The 17,011-nt window shown below is 36.6% G+C and overlaps 1 protein-coding gene across 1 annotated transcript; it reads right to left on the bottom strand.

The window, feature by feature from the left end:
• Window positions 1-203: 203 nt before the first annotated feature.
• BCO1 (beta-carotene oxygenase 1) lies at window positions 204-16,806 on the bottom strand. The gene is made up of 11 exons (XM_062618303.1): window positions 16,557-16,806; window positions 12,925-13,053; window positions 11,418-11,547; window positions 10,212-10,359; window positions 9,211-9,358; window positions 8,017-8,237; window positions 6,915-7,172; window positions 5,669-5,771; window positions 4,742-4,836; window positions 3,251-3,362; window positions 204-2,635 (listed from the first exon to the last, which is right to left on the bottom strand). Exons 1-11 carry the CDS (start codon window positions 16,618-16,620, stop codon window positions 2,463-2,465), a joined length of 1,581 nt encoding a protein of 526 aa, XP_062474287.1. The 5' UTR covers window positions 16,621-16,806; the 3' UTR covers window positions 204-2,462.
• Between the last annotated feature and the right edge of the window lie 205 nt (window positions 16,807-17,011).

The raw sequence follows: 17,011 nt of genomic DNA, 5'->3' as shown, positions 1-17,011 counted from the left end.
CAGCATGGCCAAGTATGAAGGTCATAGGACAGCTGCACCTTCATGTTTTCCTGCGTCTTTCCAACAAACAGGAAGCATAAACATATAGACTCTACTGAATACACTTTGGCAAAAAACCTATTTTGTTATGTCTTTCAGTCATGAGGGGGAATCAACTCTCAGCTAGGTTCCCATTCATTACAGGAATACAGCATACTTTTTAAAAAAATCATATCCAAGACAAGTTCTTGTAATTTATTTTCTGTGGTCTGCGATATGCATGAATATAAGCAACACATTTGCTTTCTTGGACTGAAGAGAAAAAATCTGATTTGTTTTTATGATGAATATTCCCATCATGTGATCATCTAGAATTAGCTCCTCAGATATCAAGTAACTCCTGTATCCAAACTCATTATCATCTGAAAGCATAACACTATGAATTCTACACAAGAAATTCTGGAGGCAAACTCTCAAAAGGAAATCTATAGTAACTGTTAGACTTTTGATTCATTACCACCTTATAATGCCAGAAGTATTTGTAGAGACTTATTAAATCGAAACTTTTCTGAACTAGAAAAAGCAGCCCCACAGCTGGTGTCCTTTGCCAACATGAGAAGTCAGTTTTCTATTCCAGTGCTTGTTCCATATTACTTACAAGAATAAAACTCAGTTTCTTCAGAAGATAAAGTTCTCTTAAATAGTAGGATTAATATACCTTGAAAACACTGAAGATAACTATTTATGCAGACACACCTTACTGAAATTATCTATTTCCATTTCATGGAATGTATAAACATCTGAATGTCCAAAACTGCATCTTTTAACTGTACAGCTGCCCACAGTGAACACTTATTAAATGAAAAATAGCCTGTATAGTCTCTATAACGTCAAACGGCAGAGGCTCAAGCAGAGAAAGGGAGGTACATATGTTACAGCGCAAACAAGAACTGTGGATGATGTTGGTTCAGTTCCTGCTCTGCTGTAAACATCTTACATAATGACAAACCAGTCACCAAAGCCCAGATTCCCATGTGATGGGGAGATGATAAATGACACTAATTTCATCCTGTTTCCTACCTGTGTAAAACACTGTGAGCAGCAGAGACGTGATGAGAGTGCATATAAAAAGAGAGGTACCTGAGTAGTATGTTGATGCATACAGACAAGATGAACACCTAAAATGCATGGATGTACACCTGGTTTTCTCCATCATCAGTAAAAATGCCTCTAACAGTAAAGGTAGCTGTAATAGGAAAATACAATTAAAATTTAAAAAGCTCTCATTTAAAGAAAAATCAATGTCCCAAATCAGAAAACAAAAATATGTTCAGGGGATTAGGAACTGTCATTCCTGTAACAAAAGCCAGTCATGGTATGCTTGGCATTTGAACTCTGTTGAGATGTGCTTTTTAATTGTGACTATGAATGAGAGTTGTGTACTTTTATTAGGAAGCATCTGTTACAGGCAATGATAAATCCATGTCTGAATATGGATGCTTCTAAGCATACAATAAAGCAAATGCTTGGCTATAGGAACAATAGCATGTTGTTTCAGCTACTGTGTAGTTCAGATGAGGTTTAAATTGGGTCTTTCACTCTTGTACCTAGACAATTTGTTGCACATGTGTATCTGAGTTCTGCTGTCATTTATATATGTACTGTTATTAACAGAGATTAGGAGCAATACTAATAAGTGCTGCATTTTTGTTTACCTTTCACACAATATGATCATCTAGTTACAAGAAATACCATGTCAGATATTCTCCTCAAGGAAAACTGATTTAAATAGGAAGTGTTTAAGATTTAATAGCACTAAAGTATAATTGAATGCTACATAAACCCATGTATTCTATTTCTAGTTACCCATTTTTGTCAACATAAAAGGGAAAAACAGTGATTAATTTATTAGCAAAGCTGGGGGGGGGGGGGGCAGGTTCTAAATTAGAAAGTTGTAGCACCTCAGTTTAATACTTTGGTTATGGTGGAGTTTAGGAAATCAAGCACCAAGAGAATGCATTGCCATGAGTTATTAGTATCATAGCAGATAGTGAAGTTTTATGGCAGGAGACAACTTTCATTGTGAGCTGCAGTTTTGAAACAGGCAATGAAAGTTACATGAGCTGCAGACACATGTGACTCATGGTATGCATCACCCTATAAATACAGTACTTTATTTGCTCAGAAAGCTATATTCTCCTCAAATAAATCATTTGTTGTTACCTTTGTCTCCTATTCTGTGCCTCAGAAGTTGTATATAACATTAGCATTTAAGACCGATTATTCTTCTTTTGGAGTAGTTATGTACCATTTGTGCATATAATTATTTGTAATAAAAGTTATCTCTTATGACATATTATATATAGTTATTGAAGAGTTTATATTTAGTCATTTCTACTCCTAAGATAAAGTGGTTCCTGGAAAATATTATCCCCCATTCCATATAAGGTTGTCTAAGCTTGTGTGATAGGGTAAGTAGCATTTTACTCAGTTTCAGTCTTAGAATCTTTCTCTGGTATAAAAGTTCCGTGCAGGTCCAGATGCAGTTCCACATCTATTATGGCTCGGCCCAATTCTTTGAACGTTTTAGCATCCAAGACAAGTAGGAAGGGTGCTTTCTTTGGATCAGACACCACAATACAGGTCAGAACAATACCTGTGACATACAAATGAAGAATTAGAAGCCGTAACAGTTACCCAAGCAGAAAAACAGTTCTTGTTTCCTAACAATCTTAGGAGACAAACTGAAAGTCTACTGAGAGTGCTAAAGGACTAATGAATGCTTCCCTTCTTTCCTGCAGTTTATTGGGAAGAAAAAAGGCAAACCAACACTGAATTGTGTGCCTGGCCGTTATGGGACTCATCCTTCCAACTATTTCACATTTGCCTTTGCAAGGAGTCACTTGAGAACAGAACTGGATCAAGATTTCAGGGATACTTGTAGTGCTACTTCATGTTCTCATCTGTAACAACACTGACTTCCCACAGCTTCAACAATTCCAGACTATTGATAACTCCAGGTCCAAGGCTCTCTGAAAAGTCCTAAGCATTGGTTTGATTGTTTATGTTTGTCCTGGGACATTACACAAGCTGATTTTAGTCTAATATTGCTTTGGGTTTCTTTTCTCTGTGGGAGTAAAATGGCTGGTGCTAATTTTAACCTCACAGTGCAAGCAACAACCCAGCTTCCTCGACTAAGAACAATGAAACTTGTGAGATTTAATGCAAAACTCATGTAACCCCATCTTTCAGAATGTTGTCATCATTTTACCATCATCCTCTTCTTTTGCATCAGGGTTGGGAACAAAAACGGGCTCAGAAGGCCAGCAGTGGTCCTCTTCCCAGTGGAGCATTTCCTTTGTCTGGACATTGAATTTTGCGATCTAAATTGTTGTGACCAGAAAAGAAAAATGTCAGTGACCCAGACAGTGGTTTATTCCAAAAATACAATGTGGAGGATTAGCTAAGAGCTAAAGAGCAGCAAGGCATGTGCTGTAACAAGAGGGAAACACTTGGAAAATGTTAAACTTTGGAGTTACATTTAGCGGCTGCAAAATCTAACAATGTTCTTTTAATGCCATTTCATTAGATTACAATTACACCTTTCATTTATGGGCTTTAAGTATTTTACAAATACTTAGACATCATGGGAGAACTTAAGTATAATTAATGCCCTCACTATAAAGAGGAAGAGTCCAGGGCCCAGACATTTAAGTGACATGCACCAAATCACTGCAATTCTGTAGTAATTCAGGAAACAGGATTTAAACCTTCTGGTTTCTAATTGTGTGAATGATTTTCTTTTCATTGGGACCTCAGTATTTCTCAAGTCTTTCTTATTATTAGAGAGAATATATATGCCAGAACAATGGCTATTAATAGTGATGTGTAAAGATTAAACCAATGGGGCAAGAATTCCACACAGATACTGGTATTTACTGAAGATTTTCATCTCAATACTAATGGGTAAGTGCCTGACCAAACTAATCACCAGTGGGGTTGCATGGCATTTTCCGTTCAATTCTGTTAAGGCCTTTTCTTTACCCATACAGATGCAGTTATATTCTTTTCCCTTTTGACCTTTTTAGTCAAAAGATACGTTTACACAAAAATGGATCTATCCAAATTACTGGAGGAATGATTTGGAAGAATTCTCCCTTCTAACCAAGATTACAGCAATTTTGCTATCAGAACTTACCTAAGGATTATGCGTGGTTGTTGTGCCTCCATTCAATAAAGAGCAACTGACATGTTGTTCTTTATTGTGAAAAAACAAATGATATGAAAAAAACCTTCCAGCAGCATTTTTTATTACATTTGAGTCAAGCACCAATTATCTACATTGAAAATCACAAACTTGCATATTTGTTTGAGCTACTCTCAGAATTACTGCAATAAATTTCCTTGCATCATGCAGGAATCCAGATTTATTTTGTAATCAGTTGTGGTAATTATATACAAGAACCAGCAGTGACCTCAATTTGCACTGCCTTACAGTCAGAGAATAAGAATTATAAAAAGTCTGTCCAAATTATACAGCGTTTGTCCATACCTAACTGCAGTGTTTAGAAGCTTTAACTTGATGTTGAAAACAAGAGTTCAGTTTCTGGCCTCAGAGCCACACCCTTTGAATTAGCATGTATGAATGAGATTAGGCTGGTTTTTTTGGGCCAAACTGGGAAAGCATGGTCTACTTATAACTGCTTTAATTTGATTTGTTGTCTACAAATACAGTTTATGACTTTGTAAATGTTAATTATACCTTTGTAGGAACCGGACTCCATTTGACTTCTGTTGCGTAGACATACTTGTATTTTTTGCCATTATAGTCATAGTTGATGCGAGGCAGTTCTATCCCTGGGTAAAATAAAGTTAAAGACTTAGGAACAAGTGAAGAAAAATTACTCAAGTATACATTTACATATGCTAAACTTCAGGATGTTATGCCCTGTGAAAAACTTTGACCATATGTTGAATAGATTTTGTATATCTGAACTTTTAAAAAGCTGAAGATGGATATTAACATAACAAAATTAAGCCAGGATTGTTTTTATTCTTAGGGATTCATTATACTAGAATTTATGAGGATTTGGGGGTTTTGTTTGTTTAGGTTTTTTTCTTTTTTTCTTTCTTCAGAAATACATGAGATGTCAACATCTGAGTTATAATTGGAGACTACCATTCTAAGCAATTACTTTCACTTTAGGTAAATATACATTCTTTATATATTCCTGTTACTATCCCCTGAAAAAAAGTGTAAAAAAATCACTTTCAAAGGAAATCTTTATAAAATACAACAACAGCTGAAGTTACTATTTACAACAGACCTATTTAATTAAAATTACTCTTGCAACAAGTAGATTTGCAAGCCATATTAACAGTTGTAAGATCAGAGTTGGGATCCTGTGTTAGTATTAAAATGATGTAACTTCATATATTTAAAGGATTTCACTCTTGGTAAATACATATATAAGAGGTTCATGGTCATACATTACTGGATAGCCCCTTAGGAGGGAAGTAAAGAAGAAAAAGATTGTCAATAGCTACACTAAAAGCATTAATTAAAAGTTTTATTTCTTTTACCTTTGTAAAGATCTTACATATCTAAAGAGCTGTTAGGCATTATTAGAACTCATCTATGTGTGTTTAAAATAACATATTTGAGATTTGTATAATGGGTATGTCTCACCTTGACACAGGGTTTCAGGCTGGCAATAGATGCTGCCATCTTTCTGTTTTACAGCAGTTGCGGTAGATGGAAGTTTGACTAAATTAGAACCTACTTCAGCATCCTGAAAAAGACATATGCTGAGAAAGTAATATCTCTAAGAATATGCTTCTAATTTAGATATTTCATCAGGTTTGATATTAATATAGACAATTTGGGGATTAAACAAAGAAGTTCCTTTGTATGGTGTTTATCTTATAGCATTAGATTCCGACTTCTTCACTAGAAATCTTGTTAAATCCAGAGGATTTGAGTATATCACAGATGAATATATCACATTTTTAATAAAGCAAGTCTTTAAAAAAGTTTAGATAGACATGGCTATGCTCCAGAAGAGCAATAACTTGATTTCATAGTTTGTGAATGTAATTAATGAAGATGTGTTTCAAGGAATTAGGTATCTAATTCCCATTAGAAGTCACCAAAGTTTGTTTGCACCTGCTATAAACTGAGTGCAAAAATGGGTGTAATGCACTCTCATTTTTAATACACTGTTACTGAATTCTGAAGATTGAAGGGTAGTTTGGACAGCTGGTGTGATCCAACACACCCTTTGTCATTGCTGTGTAGCTGTTTTTGAGACATGAACAAAGCAGTAAGACTCTAGGATGTAGAGAGAAAAGTATTATCCCTTCCAAATGTATCAGGCTGAAACTTGCTCAAGTTGTTGGGCAGTATAAAATCCTCCCTGAAAACAATGATGTAAAATGATGTTTTAAATTAAACTGAAAGATAAAATCTTTCCTCTTCCTGATAAATCTCTCCCTTTAATGAAATCTTCTCATTTTAATAAAACCATTTCAGCAGTTGGGAGTGTGAGTATATGTAGGCTTGAGTAAAGTGGAACAAACAGATTGTGCAAAAACTCATGCATGCCCTTCCAGTCAACGGCCAAGTTCATAAATCTGCTCATATTTGACAACATTTTACAAATAATATCACTGGTAAAGAAATGCTCAATAGCCCTGTTCTCCATAATGGATGGTATTTGAACCTACATCCATGTGACTGTAGGTCCAGCTGTTCATTGCCATTTCTCACAATACATACACAAAACAAAACTCCTGCACACTTTGTGTGTACGATATTTTTAAAGAATTAGAAATTTGCATTTAAGGGCTGGCAACTAATAATTCACCCATTATTCACACTGATGTATTTTAGATACCTGGCCAAAGAGCAGATTAAAAAGACATTTTCTTTCTACCTTGTCGTATTGTAGAGGAACAACAAATCGTTTGCAGGTTGGCATGGAGGTAAGCTTGGTATTCTCTTCAAAGTCTTTACTCAGGTTTTTTAAGTAGAACATATCATATAAGCTGTTGTCTGTATAGGCAATAACATCAAATACAATGTGGCCATCCTCTTCATAAGCATTTACATGGTGAAAAAGCACCAAAGCATCTGTATAGAACTTGGTGGATACTTCCTTTTTAGTCCTCCTGTCTACAAAATGAAACCAAGTCTGAAAGAAAGGAAACATTATTTTAAAATATTAACAAAGAGCAAATAGTTACTTAGAAAACTGTTTTCTAATGGCAGCCATCAACATTCTAATGTATTGTTTGTTTCTGCTGAAGCAAATTAAGAACTCAGGATTTGCTGCTAGGAGACAGAAGGTTCCAAGCTGAAGACCAAAAAATGCCAAAGTAACATGAGTGTGGAAAAGCTTTAAGCTAATATTACTGTTGCAAATTACATTAGATTGGCTCTCCTGTCAGATGCAATACATCTGATTATTATAATACTGTATAATAATGTATATTATCCACAATACATTATATATGTGTGTATATATATATATATATACACACATTATGTATGTATTCATGGTGCACATCTTTTTGCACAAAAAAAACCCAGAGTAGCATCCCAGACATGTAAGTTTCATTCCTGGCCCCCCAAAAATACTGTATATTGTGGATAATATACAGTATTATAATGTCTATTATAAAAAAAAAATATATAATGTGTATATATATACATATGTATATGCATATGCATATATATAATGTATTGTGAAAGGGATGCTAGTGTGGTTTTGAATTTCTCTGCTAGCACATAGTATTTTTAACAATTCCAAACTATCCTCTTTGTCAAGCACTTCAGCATCAGATATTTATTTGTGAAACTTCTGAAGACAGGAGATAGTATTAAAAAAAATACGACTTCTAAAAAGATGTACAACATGAAAGTCAAGGGTTGAAAAAAAATGAGGCACTACTGAAACTAATGAACCAGGTGAAAACCAGAGCAGTGTGGAAGAAACTGGCCTGGCTGATTCCATTGCTCAGCATTAAGAAAAATACCTTCTCTTCCTTATGATAGACCAGGCAGGAAGCCCAGCTCACGCCACGCATGTAAGCAGTTGCCAGTTTGACCATATCCAGTTTGAATGGCTGCTCTATGAAGACAATGTAATTTTCTGTGATTCCAAAGCTATGGTAGTAGCTTGGGTGGAGCAGAGAGCGAGAATGGATGGAGCATAGCACTTCCAGATGTTTGAAACAAGATTTCTTCTTTTCTCTTTCTGAATATAAATGATAAAAAATAAAATTATATTTCTTATCAATTCCAATACCATCCTGTGCTTGGATTTCTCCCATGTATGAAGTAGAACAACATGTTCTTCTCACTTTATTCCTATTAAGAAAGTGACGTGTTTACTCATGCATACCTAACATAGGTGTTTGCATCTGAGTGAAGAAAGAGTAATATCTCAGTGCTGGATCCATTTAGACAGAGCTCCACTGCCTTAGTATTTGATTCCACTGTTTACTGTCTTCAGAAGTTCCAGCACAGAGGAGAAAGATTTCAATTAACTCAGCAGATCAAATGCCCCTATGTTTTTGAACTTCTAAGCAGATGTTCCTGTTTGGTCTATACTGAATTTGTTTGAGCCCCAGGTAGAAATGACAAACTTATCTTTCAGCTGTGGAAGGCCTCTTGGTTGTTCAACCAAGGGACAGACATCGTAGTAGCAGCTGATTCTAACAGACAATATTAAAAAGAGATTGTCTTGAATTAAAAACAGAAAGCAATTTGCTCTGTGGACAAAGGGCTATTTCAGCAAGGCCTAGCGTAGGCCAGGTTGGAGAGGAATTTACTCTCTATTAGGTATTGTTTGGTATTATGCTTCCCTATAATTGCAATATCAGCATTTTAAGAGCATTTTCATTTATGAAGAAAATTAAAATTTACAACTTAAAATTATATGTACTGCCCTATAGTTAAAATTGTTTCTGTTCATTTCTTTCTACACATCACAATACAGGGAATGCAAATTCTTCTAAAATATTTACTTCACTCTAGTAATATTCAAAGTCAAATTCTTCTGAATTTGTAATAGCACTTGCCCAGACCAGCTAAGCAGTTCTCAGTAAGTTAAAATTAACAAAATTAATGCTATTGTTTTCTAGAAGAGCTGTATCACCACCCCCTAACCTCAGAAGAAAAGAAATCACTAACAAGTTTCTAGAAAATACTGATGAGAAGTATCTTACCTGGCACAGAGGGAGGAATCTTAAATATAACATATTTTGTCTTCCCTTTATCAACTATTGAAGTACCCATGTTGAGAACATTTCCCACACTGTCATAGTGTGGGTGAGAAGTTGCCAGATTTACCGCCATGTATTTGCTGTAGTCAACCTGGAAAATCATACAATAGGAGATATTAGAGATGTGTAAGAGAATTAAAATTGATCTAGGCTAACACCATAAATCCACCAGCTTTTTATCACTGGCAGCCTTTATTGGTCCCCCATTTTCAAAAGGTCTTGAAATTTCAACAAGCCAAATTACTTACGTATGTAATCAAACGATTTCCTGATTCAAGGCTAAAGCAAGTTACAGAATCTGAATTACATTCACCTCTCCCTTGCAGCTACATAACGCAACAGGAGGACTGGCTAAAGAAGTTACTCTGCAAATGCCCATTTAATCCTGAAAGCAGTTTATTTAATTGGGCTATGAGTCCAGCAATCTTCTGGATCAAAAAGTTTCTATTTGATTTAAAGTTTAGAAATTGTACTCATAGAGTACTGTGTACTAGAAAAAACTCATTGTATCTTTCAAGATTTCACTTTAATAATTAAGTAATATCTTGCATAACGTATTTGACAAGTAGTCATATAACTGACCTACTGAATTGCTACTTATGTAAATCATTTGATAACTACAGAGGCATAATAATGGAAATCATCCAAAATAACCATGTCATCGTGGTATTATTCCTGCAATCTTGCTAGATTACGTACAAGTAAAAACCCAGTTTTTCCCAAACTACCTGGGATTTAGTTTTGAACTCCTGAGTTCTTAAAACAACTGGTATCTTCCCTATTCCACTTTATCACGAATTCAGAAGTAAGAGAATGTTAGAAGAAGAAATGTGTTTTTCCAGGTTAACATGTGTCCTGCACATGTTTAACAGATGCTTATGAGCCAGCCTGAAACTTTATTCATTATCAGACAAGGAACTACAATGACAGACAGACATTTATACCTTCTCTAATGTCTCCAGAGTCTGTGGATTAATTTTCCTGATGAAGTTAGTCTCACCGGTAGCATAAAAATCATCCCCAGTTTTCATAATGTTGATGAGGCAGTTGTCTGTGAACTCAGGAATGATGTGAGACAAATAGCAGAATGCCCTGTACAGAGGTAAAATTTGTGAAAATCTGGTCAGTTTCTATCCAGAAGCTGGTGGGTTTTTTTAGTGTATGCCTTCATAAAATAGATGGGTTCATATAATCCCTGAAGGAATATTTTAGCTCCTGGTGCTATCCTGTAAAACAATTATGATTTCAAAGAAGATTCAACTTCACATATGGGCTTGACAGTTTTTCTTATTAGTGTAGGATTTTATCACATTTACCTGAAGCCAAAACAATGTTGCTTATATCCCTTTTGAACATAAAATGCCAGCACTACCTGATTATAACTGAAAGAAGAAAAGCATCTTACCTCAGGGTAGCAAGGTCATCAGAGGTAGTTGGGCCAGGAAGGAGGGATGGGTAAGCTACTTGCATTTATTAGGGAATACCCATGCCAATTGTACAAGACAGGTGATAGGTAACATGATGGCTTACACCTTGCCTCTCATATACACCTACAAAGCTATCATACTTCCTAACAGTATGAAAACAGCTACTGCAGTAATCCCCAGTGGTTCTGATTTTGAATGCTGGATTAGTTCAGGCCTATTGATGTAGTTCTTGAAAGCACTGCACCTGACTCAAGAAAGAATTGTAATTTTTCATCACTTTTTTTTTGTAAGCATGGTCTTTAATCAAAAAGTTTTCTGATTTCATTTCAATTATTGATGCTTTTCATCTTTTTGTTAAATGAAATTTAACAAATTTCTTTCATCTCTTAATCTTTTCCTTTCTGTTTCTCTTCTTACAGATTATCATTTTTATAAACTTCTGCAAAACACTTGAAATATTTTTTTTTCGAAATTACAACAAAATATTTTCAATAGTGAATAAAACACCCAATATTGCTCCTAAAATAAATATAAATATTTGCCTTAGAATAACCCACGGAGAATACAATGCTTGGATCTATCTCTTTCAATATTTAGCAATGGTAAACTTACAAAACAGATTTTGTGTTTGTAAATGTGAGTCCAGGGCAAACAGAAAGACATCTGTGCTGGAGAAAGAAGTAGACAGAAGAGTTTTGCTGGAAAAAAAAAAACATTGCTTACTTGGCAAATATGTTTTTGCATGGATCTGGATAAGCCATAGTTCCAAACTCAGACACCACGATTCGGTTTGCTTCTATATTGCTGTTGTATGTGTCACTTCGGAGATACTTGCTTCTGTAGTACACTTCACCTGACAAAGGACAAACAGGTTTTGATCACATTTAATGCCGAGTTTTTTCGAAAATTAGCACAGGTAAAGTCAGAGTTTCCCAAGCAGCTGTCCTTTAGCTAAGAAAAGTTTGCAGTGAAGTCAACAATGCCCGTAACTCCCTGGTTTGGAAGGCTCTCAGCTCTCTAAGGGGGCCAGGACTGTTGTTGTGGCAGCTGAGATTGCTAGCAGCTTGGCTATAGTCCTCGACTCGTAACACATTTGGACAGTACTGGAAGACCGGGGAGAGGAAAGGAGGGATTTGGATGAGCTATTCCAGTAAACTAAGACAATCTGTGTGAAAATGATTATTTACACGTTAATGTGAGAGTGGTGGTAAATCTCCTGTATTGACAAAATTAAGTTATGAGAAAGTAACAAATTACATGAAGGAATCAATATCCATCCTAAACAATTTAATGGTACACTAGAATTGAACTAACTGAGCTCTGTTTGCTTTAGGTGAGTAATATAAAATGTACTGGTCATTTCTTTATAGGTTATTTTGTTAAAGATGTAGAGCTGAACATGCAAGGAGATCCTGCAGTTGCATTAAATGCCTGCAGTCACAGAAACTAAAAGGTAAACACTGGGAACAGAGGATGAAAGGAGTAAAACTCAGTTCTTTTACAGATACATACTTTTTGCACAAAGAATCTAGGTGCAAAAAATCCTGCCCCACACTGTAAAAGAGCTGAATGTGTATAAAGTGCTTTAGCTGAAAACAAAATATGAGGTTGCTTTGGAGAGAGGAGCTGCCTGTTTTCCCTCCACAAATATGACAAGTAGGAGGACTGCTTGCAGGGGTGTCAAGTCTACATAAGCGAGGTTTGGTATGTTAAGTGACACAGTGGCCCAGTTTCTTTCCTGGCTGCTGTTATAGCTGCAGCCAAATCCCAAAGGGGTAATGTTAGGCTTCTTTGAAACTAGGCTGTTCATCCACAACAGAAAAACCTTTGGATATTACAGTTCTTGTACTGGTTGATCCAGCTGGAAACTTGGAAGCTCTGGGTGGAAGGCACAGGCTTCCCTGCAGTGACCAGCTCAGAGATCAGGCTGCCCTGCAGTGCAGACAATTTTGAGCTTTGGCACTCCAGAAAAAAGGAAAAACATTAAAAAAAAGGGGAAATTGCTTTGCAGAGATGTTCCTGCTGCTGTGGAGAGTGAGGTTTGAGTGTATGTTTGGAAAGACCTTCCCCACCCTTCCCTACCACCTCACCACACATGCCACACTGCAGACGAAACATGCAAACTGATAACACTAATCAAATTGGGAATTAGCAACACAAGGCACAAAAATGTAGGTTTTTTTTAGGGTTTGGTTTGGGTTTTTTTTTAATCTGATGTGCAAGAACTTACCATTTTTAAATGTAAAGCTATGCAGCAGAGCCATGCCATCAAACCAGTGGTTATATTTAGTGTCCCCGATTGTGTGCATCCCTGGGCCATTTCGGAGAAGTATCCCTTGCAACCATGTGGGCAACTGACCTATAAACAAAAAGGAGATACCATCATCCATTCATTTAGGGGAGGAGCATGTTAGAGGATAATTTTCCCAACAGCATAGGCTTCATATAGGCAGCTACACTATGGATGTGTCAAGATTTGTAATAGCATGTTGGGGTTTGGGCTTACTAAAATGTGATCTGCTCAAAAATGTGGCACTGGTAATATTCTGCGTGAATATTGCTGTATGAGATCAGTATAAGAAGATGAAATTGCTGGAATAATTTGCTAAATAACAGGAAGTAAATAAGATCAGACCTTCCTTTCCTGCACTCAGATTTTAAAATGATATATTTAAACCGTTGTCCTCAAGCCAGGAAAAGCTAGAGCTTGTCAGAAATAAACACGTTTTATAGGTTATATGACTTGCACATGCGTTCAGGACATCAATTTAAACTTCAGGCTAAATGAATTCCAGTGACAATTTCAGTAATAAAATTACAAAGCAAAATGTAGTGTCATTTGGGGAGTGATTTTGTGACACTAGTCATAATGTTGGTGTTTTGAACACAAATAAAGGGTAGGAATATTATAATGAAAATCCATAAGTACTGCTGAGGTTTGAATAAGAAATGTTCCTCATCAAAACCCTGCAAGAAATACATTGCCTAGCATTTGACACAGAGAATAACAACAATCAAAGAATTTCATTAAAGAGCTGAACAAAGCATATCAGATTGATACGCTTCACTTGCTTCTTTGTGTGTATGCCTCCTGAGGGAACACTGAAGATCATATGCTATTTATCCACACAATGCTTGCTCTGAACATTGTCTCTGCATAAAAAGCTATTTCAAACTTTTAATTCCCCTTATCATTTAATCCCATGTTGAACATATTGACACACTTTGTAATTAATACTCCCTTTACAGCAGACAGAAATGTCCTCCTATGGAAATGCTCAATTTTGTTAAAGCTGATGCAGTTGCAGAGGAGTAACAATTGTTTTGCCCTAAGATTTTCGAAGATCCTAGAAGGACTTTGGCCACTTTCTGAGAGAATATTTCCTTTTTTGACCATTTTAGGTAAGGGAAAGAGAGTCATATGCCATATCTTTGAACAAATTACGTTAAGGACACAAGTTAAAAACATCCACCTGCAAAGGAAGGATATGGAGTAAATGTCAGCTTTACATAAAATGTAGTCTCACTCAGACTAACCAACTGCATGCCACAACACTCACACAACTTAATTACTGTTACGGTTCTGGAATGTGGGAGGGAGATAAAATATTGTGGACATAATGGATGGACTACCATTATTATTATTACATATTGAAAGAGCCTTAAAACCAAACCTTTCTTGACTAATACAAGAAGTTCCAATGTAATAATCATAGGGGCTTTTTCATAAGATGAATAAGGTTTAATCTTTAATACAGATAACTGCACAAAACTTGAGTAGCTAAAAATAACTGATGAGAAGACAGTGAGGACTTAGCAACAGAAAAAATCCTTCAGAGAGAATAGGATGGTGATCTTAAATAAACTATATATTCAAAATAGATACATCATTTTTGCTTGGCTGACTACTGAATATTGATTGCTGAACAAATTTAGTCTGCTTATATGCCTAAAATACAAGCATTTCTCTTCTTGCCACTTCCCTTCTTCCTGTTTTCTGTTATTTGGCAACAGGAGACTGTAGGCTTTGCTATTTCCGCAATACTATGGGAGACTGCAGTGTAGTGAGTGTAGTCTTCTGTGCCCCTACCCTCCCACCAATGCCATTAAGCACTCTAAATCTCTGCAATGCGCATGGGCTGCAATGCTAACACTGAGTTGGGTTAACTGCATGCGGTCTTGCTGCAACCAATCTGTCTTTCACTATGGTGAAAATGTAATACTTCTGCTTCATATGAGGTCTTGCGAGATTTTGACCCAGTCCAACTGTCTTCTGCTCTGGGGCCATCATTCAAGAAAAGCAGATATTTCTGCAATTCAGTGAACATCTTGCAGCTCCTAGGGCTAAAGAGTTTGTTTAGAGATTATTCCTCTATGTCAGAATAATGGTGCTTATTAAGTACTAGAACAGGCAAATAAAATAATTTTTCTGGAAGAAATAAACAGGGAAAAAGGGGATCTTCTTTTTAAGGCACTGAGGATTTGATGCAACTCCTGAAACTTCTGGTGTAAGTCAGTGTAGTTTCAGGGACAATTCCAATATGAAAAGCACAGAGCAAAGGGTTAAGTTTTTAGATGAAAGTTCATCCTAGTGGGAATTAAGAACTTCTGTAAATCACACTGGCATCAATCAGCATCCTAAAGCCCTTAAATAGTTTCAGAAATCTGGACTTTTTATCATTTTGCTTCAGATTTTCATCTGAAGTGGAAATAATTGTACTTTTCTGTACCACATCAAGACACAACAACGGCACCTCAGGATCTCCAAACATGTGGACATTATTAACGACCATATCAACAGAGTCTCATGGAGCCAAATGCTGGCATGGCTCAGGGTTAGCAAAATATTTAAGGAGATCAAAGTTCTCTTTAGTTTTCATAATTGGGAAATAATTATTCCCATTACCAGTGAAGGAATATTTACCAAAAAATGAAGTCTTTGTTCAAATAAACCACTGCATAATACAGATCAGGTCTGATGATACATAGTTTGTTTGCAAACAACTTCAGATGTTTCAGTAATAAGTTTTTATTTTGAGGAACAAAAATTAAAATGTCATAAAACCACTGCAAATTGTGGCAAAGCACTTTGAAACAAAGCCTTTTCCGATTCAGCCAGTAAACTGAACAGCAACAACGAAGTCCTGCAGCACATGCTGTACTCAGGAAGTGACTTTAAAATTGATACTAGATGTGTACCTTTCTCAGACTATGTATTTCAAACAGCGCAGCATGCATTTACTAAATAGGGGTTCTCAGCAACAAACCTCTCCTGTAAACGCAGCAAAAACCTCTTCTGTAAAGTATAAAACAGCAGTGAGAATAATATATTGATCAAGTTTTTATCCCTAGAGAGCCTTTTAAAACTGCTTCGGTAAGGGATACTCTGCACAGATTGACTTCTGAACCCTCTTTTCAACGGTAGACCATTGCCTCCATTACTGCTGCTTTCCTATTTAGCAATACCACTGCTGAAGAGCCCCGGTTTTAGAGACTGTCTCCAGGAGGCAGGGAAGAGTGTGAGCAGACACAGAGAGGGTAGGGAAGGGTTACAGCAAGGAGAAACCGAAAGCCAGAGCAGAGCCATGGGGGAGGGAGCGTCTGTCACCAGATTAAACCCCAAGACTTGTCCCTCGCCAGCAACTCCAGTGAATCCCGTTCAGACTCCTTTGAAAAGTACACAGAAATATGAAAAGAGGAAAGTCCCGCAGCTGGAGCATAAATATTGTCTGAGATCAGTACTTTACACAAAACTCACTTTTCGCACTTCTGCAGTTTCCGTTTTCCAGTGCTGTGTTGGGTAAACAATGTTGAAAACACCAACATAACCACACGTATTAGAACAGGTTTTCTTCCACTTACCTTGCACCTTAGCTTTTATGGGCTCTGGATGTTCTTCTTTATTCCTACCAAATATGATCTCCATCTGTCATGCAACAAATGTGTTGTGGGTGCTGTGCTCAGCTGCTGCTGCAGCCCTGGCGCTCCGCTGCTCTCTGGGCTTAGACCAGCGCTTGCCTCTTGCGTATAACGATAAGGTCAAACTGCGAAGAGAGCTAGTGGCTCGTGGCTTATAGATCGACAATTTATACTAGCTGATCTTTAATCCCTAGCACATACACTAGAATTTTGCCCATTCTTATTACAATGAACTCACTGATTCAAAGGAGGAGCAAGAAAAACCTGTTTGCTCTCTAGGAATCTATGTGAAGCAGCCAGGCACAAGCAGGAATCAGGCAGAATTACTCTGGAACATCACCTTCAGCATTTCAGGTGCAAGTTTAGATGCCATGAAGGGGTGCTTGCTCCATTTGGCA

Source organism: Pezoporus occidentalis, unplaced genomic scaffold (genome assembly GCF_034315485.1).
Source record: "Pezoporus occidentalis ecotype Australia unplaced genomic scaffold, CSIRO_AGI_Poc_V1 ctg20, whole genome shotgun sequence".
NCBI lineage: Eukaryota > Metazoa > Chordata > Aves > Psittaciformes > Psittacidae > Pezoporus > Pezoporus occidentalis.
The sequence above is the reverse complement of the archived record's forward strand: the minus strand, read 5'-3'. Positions and strand labels throughout refer to the sequence as shown.

Excerpts from the sequence above, each read along its gene's own strand:
- BCO1 (XM_062618303.1), bottom strand. The coding sequence starts at position 16,620 with ATGGAGATCATATTTGGTAGGAATAAAGAAGAACATCCAGAGCCCATA. Across the intron at positions 13,054-16,556 it reads CATAAAAGCTAAGGTGCAAG|GTCAGTTGCCCACATGGTTG; the intron begins GTAAGTGGAAGA and ends TTTTGTTTATAG. Across the intron at positions 11,548-12,924 it reads TAGCTTTACATTTAAAAATG|GTGAAGTGTACTACAGAAGC; the intron begins GTAAGTTCTTGC and ends GTCCTTTGTCAG.